The sequence below is a fragment of the Pezoporus occidentalis genome, unplaced genomic scaffold (genome assembly GCF_034315485.1).
Source record: "Pezoporus occidentalis ecotype Australia unplaced genomic scaffold, CSIRO_AGI_Poc_V1 ctg302, whole genome shotgun sequence".
Taxonomy (NCBI): Eukaryota; Metazoa; Chordata; class Aves; order Psittaciformes; family Psittacidae; genus Pezoporus; species Pezoporus occidentalis.
This window is the reverse complement of record NW_026914964.1, coordinates 327,355-340,605: the sequence shown is the minus strand read 5'-3', so window position 1 is coordinate 340,605 and position 13,251 is coordinate 327,355. Positions and strand designations below refer to the sequence as shown.

General features: G+C 39.5%; 1 protein-coding gene across 4 annotated transcripts in view; it reads right to left on the bottom strand.

Annotated features, from left to right (window-relative positions):
- SEC24D (SEC24 homolog D, COPII coat complex component) overlaps nucleotides 1-3,978 on the bottom strand; it is a 56,323-nt gene extending 52,345 nt beyond the window's left edge. For 2 of the 4 annotated variants that reach the window (XM_062627591.1, XM_062627593.1), the window contains exons 1-2: nucleotides 2,142-2,280; nucleotides 139-333 (exon numbers count right to left, since the gene is read on the bottom strand). In XM_062627591.1, the coding sequence (XP_062483575.1) occupies nucleotides 139-289 (151 nt within the window). In that variant the 5' untranslated portion in view covers nucleotides 290-333; nucleotides 2,142-2,280. Of the gene's footprint in view, nucleotides 1-138; nucleotides 334-2,141; nucleotides 2,281-3,956 lie in introns of those variants that run through there. The other 2 variants (XM_062627592.1, XM_062627595.1) reach the window with 2 other exon arrangements.
- Between the last annotated feature and the right edge of the window lie 9,273 nt (nucleotides 3,979-13,251).

The following is a 13,251-nucleotide window of genomic DNA, read 5'->3' as shown; positions in this document are numbered from 1 at the left end:
TAAAGGTAGTGCAGGACCCTCTTGCAGCAGCAGCAGTGTAAAACTGAGCATTCTGTGTTCACACAAGTAAGAAAAAGAGATGCAAAATGCCTCTATAGAAAAGTAGACTCCGAAAACACACATAAGCCAAATTTATACCTGGTTGAGGTGCTGAGCAGGAGGAGTTAGGGTCCCCATAATGCCCATAATGAAGTGAAGAACTAGGTGGTCCAAAACCTGAAGAAAAGCCTCCTATTCCTGTCTGGGATTGGGAATATGGAGGAGCTGCAACATAACCCTGTTGACTCATGATCACAATATTCTCATTCCAAGTACTGGGTCCTCTTTAAAAATCTGCAAAAGAGAAAGTGACATCAGCTATTACTCTTCAAGTGTTTTAAAAGGCTGTGAACTGTATTCACACACACAAAAAGACAAAAACATCTGATGGGGGGGGGGGGAAAGGGACTTGGAAGTCAGAGGAAACGAGTGGTTTTGCTTGCTTACTTGCTTGCTTGCTTAGCTTCCTCAGCACTACCACATACTGCATTAATTTAAACAAATCACTGAATTTATTTGAATGGTATTCACCTCCCCCAGGCCCATGAGAGAAAAAACTGTAATAGTTGTGCAGGTGGAAAAAAAAGTAAAAGGAAAGTCTCAAACCATTCTTGGTTAACGAGGCAAATACTGGAAGAATAAAAATAATGTTTAAACAGAGAGGGTTCATGCTTTCAGCTGTTCTTTCTTCCTTCCTCCAGCCACATCAGAAAAGACGCGGCAGTGTGCACTTCAGTTGTCCCAAAAGACAGAAAGTCAGCACTAAATAACCTACAAAATTACAAAGATACAAATACATATTATATCCATATAACGGAAGAAATTTTCACTTTGGGGCATCTGTGACAGCTGACGCCTTTAGCTGCAACAGCATTCAGGGAAAATGACTTCCTCCACTGCTTACTCACACACGCACACACAAAAAAAAAAAAAAAAAAAAATCTTGCCACGTCAAACTTCCCACAGACTGGATAAACACACAGAGGTTGTGATGACGAGACAGGAACTCCTACCATAAGCAAAATTATTTAAGTTATTTAACATAGCTCCAAATTCTATTTAACATTAAACATATTTAATCCCTTCTCAAGATATGTATATATACCAACACACAATAAAAATAGTTTGCAGGCAGCTGCCAAAATATCAATTGAAACTGATCACCTACTGTTTTAGCTATCAGGTTCTAACAAGAGACCTATAGATTCACTCTGTAAACTGGGTAAGAAAGATAAAAGGATCTGCTAAACCCAGACCTTTCCCTGTTTTTTTTTACTACAAGAGTCACACTACACAGAAGGACATGTAAACCTTATTCTTCCTCTCTCTGTACACTAGTTTACCTTGCGCCCTACAGACTGAGAAACAACAGTAACACACACACTTCTCCACAATTTAATTTACCCCTGTTATAGAATCGGTTGTCATCTTTTTGTGTCTCAGAGGATTACTATACCTATGCAATGTTCTACTGCACTGATAGCTCTATGAAGATGAAAACTCCATTATACACATATATACAACAGAGTCAAAAACAGAGGATCACGCACTTGGCCAACGTAAGGAGAACTATTAACTTCTTATTTCTTAAGAGAAATTGCGCCTGGTAGCGTATCATCAAAGAAGAGGTGCTGTCCCTCCCCAAGGCATGCTGCAATCTCGATTTGGCAGTCTTTGGGGTGCGTGCACCTACGTACACACACACACACACACACATACATACAAAATGTAATATAGCTACACACATGACATTTCGTGTATCTTTTAATAACACATTCTGGCATAAGCTGTCAAGCCACATGCTTAAATTTACCCCAATTCAGTGCAAAACCTGCATTTAGCTAACATTCCCGTCCCCATTAACCAAGAATTTTCAGTCACTATAGCATCACAACAGGTCTCGCTACCTGGTCGGTCACACCACCCCGCTCCACGCAGAACACCTGCCCGCCGAGCCGGCTTTCAGGGGCAGTGTCCCACACACGCGGGCTCCCCGCTCTATTCAGGTAGGGTGCAGCTCCTCCACTTTCCTGCTGCTGATGCACGGACCACCCCCGCACCCCCTGAATGGCGTGCCCCCGATCGTCCCCGCGGCCACTCACCCCAGCGCTGCGCCGCCGGCACGGCCCGATCCCCCCCTCTGCACCCGGAGGAGCACACACGATGCGCGTCCCCTCAAGCTCTGGGGGCGGGCCGCGAGACCGGGATGACTGTTAGGACTGTTACCTGAGAGCCACACGAAACTCCCCCGCACGACTCAGTTCGGGACACTAACCCGACTGCCACGTCTAAGCCTGTCCGCGCGCCACCGTCTCTTCCCACCCACCACCCGCCCGCCCCGGTCCGTCGCACGCCCGGCCCCGCCGGCTGCGCCTGCGCACTGGCGGCAACGATGCCGTGGTCGCAGGGCGGGCGGAGAGCTCGAAGAGCGGCGCGCACCCTGGACCGGATACCGCCACCGTGGTGCAGCCGCCGCATCCGCAACCTGGCGAGAAGCGCAAAAGACACGTTTGCCGCTGCCTGTGGCCGCGGCGGCGGCGGGCTCGGGAAAAAGCCCGCTGCGGGCTGCAGTGGCGTCCAAGGCAGGAAGACAAGGAGCCTGATTACATCGGCTAGAAACCTAAACAGGCAGTACATGCAGCCTATAGCTGTTAACCATCAATTCATTTTTCCTTCTACATAAGGGGTGAAATTCCTCTTTAAACACTGAAACGTCCTAAAAATATGATATTTTTTCTTCTATGTCCCTTAAAACCACATTTTTATCTGTGGCAATATATTTATATATATATATGTAAAATTATGCCACCTGAATATCTACAGCAAAACGTGACACAGGTACATTACCTGTTTGCATGCCCTAGTTTCAGTTACTGTTCATGTACATTTAAAATACTACCTTGGTTACAAGTCAGAGTCAATGTTTTCCTCAGTTACAAAGTAGAAATATAGGAGTAACATGCAAAAGATGTATTGGTGAGGCGACACTTCTGGTCAAAAACCAAATGTTCACTGTGGTATTAAAGAAAAAAAACCCACACAATAAAAAAATAAGTGGATTAGCAGAGGATTAGCAACAAGATAATAAGCTCAAAACCAGCTTCGTAACTCGTATTTTATAACTCATATGGAATTTATGCTTCAGAGGCTCTCTTATACTTTGAGTATTTGTTATACACCTGAAATAAAGCTTTTGAAAGCAGTGAAGAGTTTTACATGGTGCTAAATCTCAGTAATGGCTACCTCAGACAAGACTGTCAAAAACATTCATTACTACGCAAAATAGTTCTGGAAGAAACCCAGTGCCTTTGAAGCATATGTCAAAATGAAGGGACACGGGCATTCTTTACATGAAAGACTCACAAGAAGCCTCAGCAAGCAACATAACATGGGCAAGAACAAGTCTTGACCTATCTTCATCTTGCTATCCTGAGCTGGATTCATCACCAAATAATAAAAACTGGAGCCAATACTGTTGGATGTATCAGAGAAAATCTAAAACCTTTCAAATGTCTCAAAACTGTCCAATCAGAATGGAAAATTTAGTCCACAAGGTGATAAGCATCAGTTAAACTGGATGTAGTTTTTGCTGCAGAGCATCAGTGACTCTTCTTTCATAAGCAGGATTCAAAACAATGCCTTTCAGCATTGCTGTGCCATAGTTTCACCTGCTGTTCCTATCTCTTGCTGGTTACATGGACACGTACAATTATCTTAAGCTATGCAAAATTCTTTCGAAATACCATGCCACTGAGGAAAATAATGACTTTAAGTCTGGTCATTCCCTATGTTGTGGAGACAGGCAGCTCACTGTCCCACCAGTCCTGTTGCGTCTGGCTCATAGCTATTAATGGTAAGCAGCTGTGGATAATTCAGCACTCATGAACCATGCACTTACTTGGCTGCTGAATACTTACTATCAGATTTCTCTTCTCTGAAATCAGCTCTAGTGAAACTGAAAGAGGTCAACAAAAGATAGCAAGGAGATGCTATGGCATTCTCAGTTCTTCCCGTTTCAGGCCCACTCCAGAAATAGATCAAGATGCCTTTTTTGAGGCTGCACTCTCGCTTCCATTGTCCTTCAGCCTGGAACACTGAAAAAAGGCATCCATAATGTCATGGTCTGGCTCTTTTAAAGCTACAAGTAGTATTTATCTACAGTTTCCACATAAAACATTAAAAGTAATTTAAGGTTTTCAATTTCAGAAATGCAGAAACAGATTTAAGTGCATTCCTGGTCTTTAAAGTAATTTCATAAAAATGAGATTTCAGGGTTGCTAACCTGCTGTCACTTCATTTTAATTCTATGATCTTAATTAAATTGTATAATAAAATTTGAGATTTAGACTGGTGTATTCTCTACCGCCATCATCAATAATCAAGATATAGATTAAATTACCTCTAACAATCAGTTTATCCTTAAGTTGTACCTATGCAATGCTGCTCAAAACTAATGTAATTCCATGTATTTCAGACCTAATTTGGAGTTAGTATTGGTGAAGTAAATAGAAGACTTTGTCTACATCTATATGCTTTTTTTATGTACATTTAAAAAAATAGCAAATGCCCTGCCTCTAAAAATCTCACTTTTAAAGTTCTCACTAAAATTCTGAAACAAAGAGAACGCATAGTCATCCATTAGCCTGGGAGATTGCTGGATACAGAACCAATACAGGCTCTGTAGAAGGCTAACTTAAATCTTCCAGGAGACCAATATATATACATTTTATTATGATTATTATTTTAATCATTTGGGATTAATCTGTTCCCTGATGCTACTTCTGGGGTCTATAAAAGCCCCTCATGGACAAACTGTGCAGAACTCCAGGTCTCCATCTCATAGCACATTGCATTAAGACAACATGTGATTCCAGGAACGCTAAATCCAAACCTAACCTTTTCATTTAGAGAATTTCCTTAAAATACAGGCTTAGCACAAGCTAATGTGCAAATCAAAGAGTATTCAATGCTATTATTTGCCTAGGAGAGACTTTGGGTCTTCCAGAAAGGGCACTTGCCCGAAAGCCAAGGTCCTGATTTCTTGTGAAGTTGGTCCTTGCTAGTTAAACCCACTTTCTTTCCCTGAAATTCAGTAAATCAGAAATTATTATAAATTTATCTGTTATAAAATGCTCCGTAGTCCACATGTGGCAACTTCTATGTAAGCTATGCATTAAAGAAGCATATGTGCTTCAGAAAACTGTGGCTGCTTTCTTTAAAAAAAAGTCTTTCTGGCTAGTTCAAGTCTCTGTATTTTTGGTATCTGCAAACTGTGAGGCCCCTCCTCTTGCTCTCCCTGATTGTTGCTATTTTGGTTTTCTAATGAAATCAACTTTCTGGCAACTTGATCTGGAACATTTACAGGAGCTAAAGATGGTGCTCTGAGAAAACTGCTGTGATGTTTCATTTGGGGAATGCAATTATCTTTTATTAATTAATTTAGTACTGTCTAAGACTCATGAGAGTGGAAGATCGCACTACCAGTTCTTAAAGAAAAAACCCCCAAGACTTAATTAACTTGCTGTAACTGCTACATAACAAACTGTAACATAAAAAGAAAGACAAGAACTTACAATCTTATAAATAATGTATGATATATAAAGCACAGTGAATAAATACTAAGCCATCTGAGAAAGGACAGCAGGAAGTTATACAATCCTTTTCGTGTTTGCTTACTGAATGTATGAATAGATATATTTAACTTTTACGTTCAAAAGCATCTGAAGTAGACTTACTTTCACTCTTCCATTTTATGTTTCCTGTTCACATATAAAATTTCTGACCTGTTAGTGGAGTCCTGCTATAGAAGAATATTCAAATAAGGTCACTATCATTAAAAAAAGAAGTATCTGTTTGAGTAAACTTTTCATAGCAAACTAGCTATTTGATTGATTTATTTGGTTTCTCATTGTAAGACATGGGATGAATTTACAGTGCATTTTTTCCATTTGTCCACTTACATAGTTCTATCTCAGCCAGTGCTAGTGATAATTCAACATACTGCAAGTACAGTCCTACTATACCTCAGTCATATTTGTTCCACATAATTGATTGTCTACTGCAACTCATATATGACTTCCTTTTTCTGATCAGTTGGTATCACAGGCAGGGTAAGTTGATTTCTAATTATTAGTACTGACAAATACTCCTAACTGTGGAATGAATCTGTCACATAAGAAAAACAGCACTGAAATTACAAAAGATGCAAACACTGCCATCTTTATTCATACTCACATTCACTATGTTTCTGCTTTACACCACCATTAATGAGGAAGTAAAATCTTCTACCTGATCAAGGGAAAATAACAGAGGTCTTACATACCAATAAACCATCTGCCTCTTATAAAGCTACCAGCATTGATTACAAAAGTGTTTTTCAAAATACTGATTTTGTTCTATGTGGATACCCCTAGTATAAACTATTTGATGCCTTCCCATCATCAACAAAAATAACAGAATACAATCAAAGAAAATAAAAATTAAATCTAAGAAAATCTATCACATTATTTGTATATGATAGATGCAACAAAGGAATAGGAGATGTAGCTGGCATGAAAATAAGAAAGGACAGGAGCAAAATTCTACATCACACTTGGTGTCACAGAGCACACATTAGTTTTGCTTTGTGGAGGCACAAAAAAACACTTGTTCAGGATATGTAGACATCAGCAGTTGTCTGGAAATCTGGCAGATACATGACAACACCAGCTAAAAAGTAGATCATCACCAAAAGCCTGTACCAAAGACAGAAGGAGCTGAGAAGCCTGGAAACTGAATCCTGGCAAGAAGTCTGGAAACTGGCTCCAAGCAAAAATGTAGGATTTGCAGGGGTTAAATGTCAAGGTGTTTTTCGAGGGTAGACTTTTGTTCCTATAGCCAGGAATGAAGATACCTGGGTTGCTTTTATATCTGTTGCAGTTATTTGCATGGGGGGTAAGATTTCATACAGGGAGGTCCTTTTGTTGTATCATCTTTGTTGTTACTGCTTCTCTGGTATAAATCTATAAACACAACTATCCAAATGCAAAGAGCAGGCAATACTGTTTGTTAGCTTTTTGCAGACATAACTTGATGCCACAGCAACTCCTTATGCACTGTCATTTTGCTGTAGTTGAAACCACCAACATCACACTTGCTGGAGCACTCTGAAAATAAACTGAAAAACTTTCAGACTGAAAAAATACTTCGCTGTATTTTCGAAGTTAGTGTTAGAAATTGCCTTATAAAGCTTGCATCTTATTTTGTAGTATGGAAGAAAAAGGGAAGAACAGGGTGCTACAGGAAGCTTCAAACTATCAAACTACAAATGGAGATTTTTAGCAGTTCAAACAGCTTTCTCAAGATTACACTGTGTAGTGGCTCTCTTCCCCATTTTACAGGCCCAGGCGAAAACTAAATGTGAATTTGTAAGTGTAAAAACAGAACCCTAGCTTCCTGAGACCCCTATGATATAGTAACTCAACTGTGCCTCCCATTCTTCTTTTCAGTACTGATAAATTAAATCTGATGAGCCTTCCAAGTGACAAACAATACCTGCTTCAAACTGCAATGCAAAATTAGTTGGTTTTTATGTTGTACTGTGGCCATGCATGTAATCAGTCACTGAGCTCTTTAAAAGCAACAAGTAAAAGGGAGTTAATAATTTTTATGCTAGCTAACAGGAAACAAAATTTAGAAGATGAAATTTGATGCAGGTGAGTATTCATCAGACTAATGTTAACTCTTCAAAATCTCTTCAATCTTCAATTCCACATTAAACCATCATTTCAAAATCTGGCAGACTATTTCTGCCTAATTAATAGCTATGATTAAAATATATTTTGTAAGTGAATATGATACTCTTGATTCATTTCACTGCAGTACACTGGAAGAGAGCTTAGCATGGTATATTTTTTTATCCCAGAAAGTAGGCATGAAATGTTTGCACTAGATTATTTCAGTAGGAGTAGGGGAGATCATAAAAGCAGGCTAAGATGAACAGACAGAAAAAAGGTATTGTGTTACTTAACCACCAACTTTAAATGACAATCAAAGAGTAGGGTGAAGCATTATGGCAGAGGTGAGGAACACACCTATTTACATGCATGTTCATTCAAGACTCAAAAGGTTTTGCATGGAAGATAAATTTTGATTCCTGTAGGCTCTAATAAGAAGAATGCAATGCAACCTTCCCCTGCCAAAACATAAATAGTTGGGGTTTTTAATTTTAGAATCTTTTATCAGAATTTTCCCAACTACTGAAGCCAAAAAGATAGTCATCCCATCTCCTGGGAATCAAAATGAAATGGAGATAGACACCTGAGTGGCTCTCCAAGTCCCGAGAGAAAATTAGTAATCAGATCGGCTGCAGATGGCCTGTGATATGTTGCCACTCAGGCATATGCTTAGAAAGCAGATCTTCATTAACCTACATCCTGACATGGTGAATTGTAAAGTTACAGGGAAACTCTCTCTGCATTAATTTCTATTTATGGTGTTACCAATCAGTTATGCTCAAGGATATCAACTTAGTTTCTGTGTTTTGGAGGAAAGTGGCTTCTTTTGCCTGTTCCCCCTTTCCCTATCCACCAACACATCCTAAAACCATAATGGTAAATCCATTACAAGCATCTAGGATGGCACTCACTAACATAAGTGCCGAGAAATACCCTCATGCACTGCAAGGTTCCTCATACAATCAAAACATCTGGATTTTATCTATTTCTCATGTAGAATGAGAAATTTGATGGGAAAAAAATGAAGAGCAATCATCTTTAATGAAAGTTAGCTGGAGCCATGCATCTGAATCATCCATCAATATATTTCACTTGTCTGTCATTTTCTACCTTTTCTGAAAAATAAACTCTTTCCATGTAGTTCTGTTCCCTGTTGTTTCTAAAGTCAAAAGAGCAAAAATTATGGGTAGGAAGTAAGCAGAAATGTATTTTTCTACTTCTGTTAGGTTTGGGGAAATGATGTTTAGCTTTGCCTTTGAAATTTGCTTGTAACTTAGGCGATTACTGAGCTGTACTACAATGAAACAAGGAATGTTATTAGGCAAGGGCTGGGGAGAATAACATATGCTACATTGCTTTACATTACCAGCTTGCAGAAACCACTTCTAGAAAAAATCTGGTTTGAAGGATACATTAGAAGAGGCTATTTCCACTTCATTTCAAAGAGACTGCATGTCATGTTATGTCATGTTTTCTTAAGTGGCATGGCTATGATTTTATCTTTTGTTCCATTAAACTAGCTATATGTTTACAAGTGTGGGGTTTTTTTCCATGCAATTAACAAACAAACAAACAAATAAGCACTGAATAAGCACTGTCAATTTTTTTTATTATTTTTTTAATTTTTTTTCCTTTCCCTTCCAACTGATTCTCCCAGTTGGCTAAAATCACATCCTACAATAAATTGAGTAGTCTATTTATTAAATTGTTTACAGATGATACAGATAGAATCTACTAGAAAGCTGTTAAAATAGGAATTTTTAGCTAACTAGCTTGTGTTGATTTTATGTGAAAAGATCAGATGTAGAAAGAAAATTAAATGCATAAAAAGGAGGAAATCAGACCATCTGGGTATTTACAGCAGTAAAATACTGCCCATAAATTAGAGATCAGGATATCCCCTTTCCCCTTCTCTCTCTTCATTACTAAGAAATTGCTGGAAAGGTTTGCATTTTTAAAGCATTCCAGACCTAGGATACTATTGTAGGAAACTGTCAGTGAAATGACAGATTTCCTTTTATTGCTGAATGAAAGACAAACATACATCTTATTTCTTCTCATCTTTGCAGAATGTCTTCCAAACTCAGCTACAAAATGACTTTAAATTAGATTTTAGATAAACCCACTTAGAGTAAAACTGTTCAGAATCATAAATGATTACAATAAGAAAAGAAAAGAAAATCTATGGACAAGTAAGAGTAGATAAGGGAAATAAAATTAAGAAGTCAGCAAGACCACACAGAACTTTAAAGGAATTCAAGGCTGAAATAGCTGACTCTTACTTAAAATTATTACCTGAGATTAGAGTGCCATTCAGAGATTCAGAAAACAACAAGCCTGTAAGCCTGATATCTGTTCAAAACAAATAGATGGAAACTACAATATGGAAAAGTGGATATCTGGATAAACATAACTCATCTGGGGAGAGTTGAAAAGGTTCTCATAAAAGGAAGTCCTGCCTCACACACATAAGGCAGTCCTTTGAGGGGATCAAAAAACACATGGATAAGGGTGATGTGATTGATCTCGGATTTACAAAAGGCTTTCAACAAATTCCTTCACCAAAGGCTTCTAAGGAAACCAAGCAGCCATACTGTAACATGGCTTAGAAATATAAAGTGATACACATGGGGAAAACAACCCATAAATTCACATATAAAACATGGGTTTTGAACTGACTATCACTAGACAAAATTTTAAACTTTTAAAAGATAGTTCCATGAAAACATCTACTCAGCAGCATCTGAAAAAGTAAATCAAGTGCTAGAAATGTTTGGGTTAGCAAATAGTGAACAAAAGAGAGGATATCACGTTATGGTAAAAATCCCAACTCTGCAGCCTGAAGATGGTGTGGCATTCCAGCTTTCACCTCAAAAAGCATACTGAACGACAGAGGATGCAGAGAAAGTCAAAGACGATAACGAAAGGTGAAAGGTGTGAGACATCTTCTGTATAAAGAATGACTATTCTATTTTTCCATTGAGAAAAGATGACTGAGATGGATATGTAAGAGGGAAGAAGTCTATGAAAAAAGTGCCTGGAAAGGGTGGCTGAGGATTGCTCAGTCAGTTTCTTCTGCTCCAAGAAGCGGGGGATGTCAAATCAATCTGTAGGATCCAGATTCAAAAAAGAAAAGGTGATTCATTCTGTCATAGTGTAGTTAGGGATGACTTCCTATGAGAACCTATAGATACTTACAGATAGTTACAGACATCACATGTTTTTCTTACTGCAGAGCAAGCAACAAAATCTTCCTAAGAAGGAAAAAAAAAAGCAGCAATGTGTTTGAAATCATTGTTATAAAACCACCAAGCAATGACTGAACAACTGTTTTATCATTTTACACAGTCCTTTTTTATGGTCAAAGGAGATAGAAGCATCTATATCTAGTACAAATTACCATTAAATACATGTTCATTCAAATGCAGGGGTGCTTCTCCTTGATTTTTTTCTACAAAAAGTACATGAAGAAGCATAGAAACAGAGATCATAGAATCGTAGAATGGTTTTGGTTGGAAAGGACCTTAAGATCATCTAGTTCCAATGCCCCTGCCGTAGGCAGGGACACCACACACTAAACCATGATACCCAAGGCTCTGTCCAGCTTGACCTTGAACACCACCAGAGATGGAGCATTCACAACTTCCCTGGGCAACCCATTCCAGTGCCTCACCACCCTCACAGTAAAGAACTTCTTCGTTACATCTAGCCTGAATTTCCCCTGTTTCAGTTTAAACCCATTACACCTTGTCCTATTGCTACAGTCCCTGATGCAGAGTCCCTTCCCAGAATCCTTATAGGCCTCCTTCCGATACTGGAAGGCTGCTATGAGGTCTCCACACAGCTTCTCTTCCCCAGGCTGAAACAGCCTAAACTTTCTCAGCCTGTCTTCATATGGGAGGTGCTGCAGCCCCCTGATCATCCTCATGGCCTCTTCTGGACTTGCTCCAACAGCTCCATGTCCTTTTTATGTTGAGGACACCAGAACTGCACACAGTGCTCCAAGTGGGGTATCATGAGAGCAGTGTAGAGGGGCAAGATCACCTCCTTTGACCTGCTGGTCACGCTCCTTTTGATGCAGCCCAGCACACAGGTGGTTTCTGGGCTGCATGCACACACTGAAGCTGGCTCATGTTCAGTTTCTCATTGACCAACACCTTAGGTTCCTAAGATGATCTCACACCTAATCCTCTCCTACAGTGGGCCTAAGGTCTTCATTCTCACAGTCCCTGCATCTGTGCAGGGGATGTGCCAGATGCATCTGCATTCCAAGACTTCGGTGGCAGGGCTAGAGAGCACTTGCTGCTGAAGACTGAGGTAAAGAAGTCTTGAGAACTTCAGCGTTCTCCAAATGCAAAGTAGCCAGTTCTCCTGTTTCCTTCCAGAGAGGGCCCAGGGAGGTTGTGGAGTCTCCTTCCCTGGAGACATTCAAAGCCCGCCTGGACACATTCCTGTGTAACATTATCTAGGTGTTCCTGCTCTGGCAGGGGGATTGGACTAGATGATCTTTTGAGGTCCCTTCCAATCTCCAGCATACTGTGATACTGTGAGTAGGAGCACTTATGCTGTCGGTTGTTAACACACAGCTAGGACAATATTCATCCCTTGGTGAAGAACAGCCACCTCTCAAACCACTCCAGCTAGACCTAGAGGAGCTCAACTGTTTACAGTATGCATTACCCCGAGTCAGCAACAGGGAATGGAACTGAACCCAGGTCTTGTAAGGCACCAGCAAATTAATTTCCCACTGAATCTTTTTTTATAGTAAGGTTCCTCTTTAATGACAAAATGTAGATCATCCATTAACAGCATCAGGAGAGAGATCCAATACTTCATTCCACTAATCCTCTTCCTCTCTCTGGTAGGAAAAGCAATAGGCTGCATAGGAACAGATATTATTAGGGTCTAATAAAGATTCAGGTCATTGCTAAATAGCAGTGGATGTTTAACTATACTGAGGGTAGAGAGAACCAGCAAAAGAAACAATCCCAAGACAGGGAAATTAGAAATCTCTTTTGTGTTCTTGTTTTTTTGGGGGGTTTGTTGTTTTTTTTTTTCTGGATACCTGCTGTGCTCAATAAAGTAAATGAAGGGTAGAGATGAAAATCATAAACCCAGTTCAGTCTAAGTATTATCAGTTGTTCAGTTTTTATGTGTGGTTTCATTTGAAATTCTGCTTTCTCCTTTGTTTGGAATATGAATGCAAGAAATGGGTACATTAGAGTCTAAAACATTTGGCACCATTTAATAAAGTAAACTTACAACCTAAATTGTCACTGGGAAACGTACACTTCTTTTTCTGTTGTTTTGATTTGCTGTCAAAAGAACCATGTTTAAACACAGTCTTTTCTGCCTCATGGCTGAGTTTCTTTGTGCGCATTTCCCCAATGTTACTTACTTTACTTTGAAGGTGGGCTGAGCATAGAAATCTGACGAAAGAGTGGGTTGTGCCCTTGACTGGAGGGAGCGCTTACATTCTTCTGAATGACTACATTTG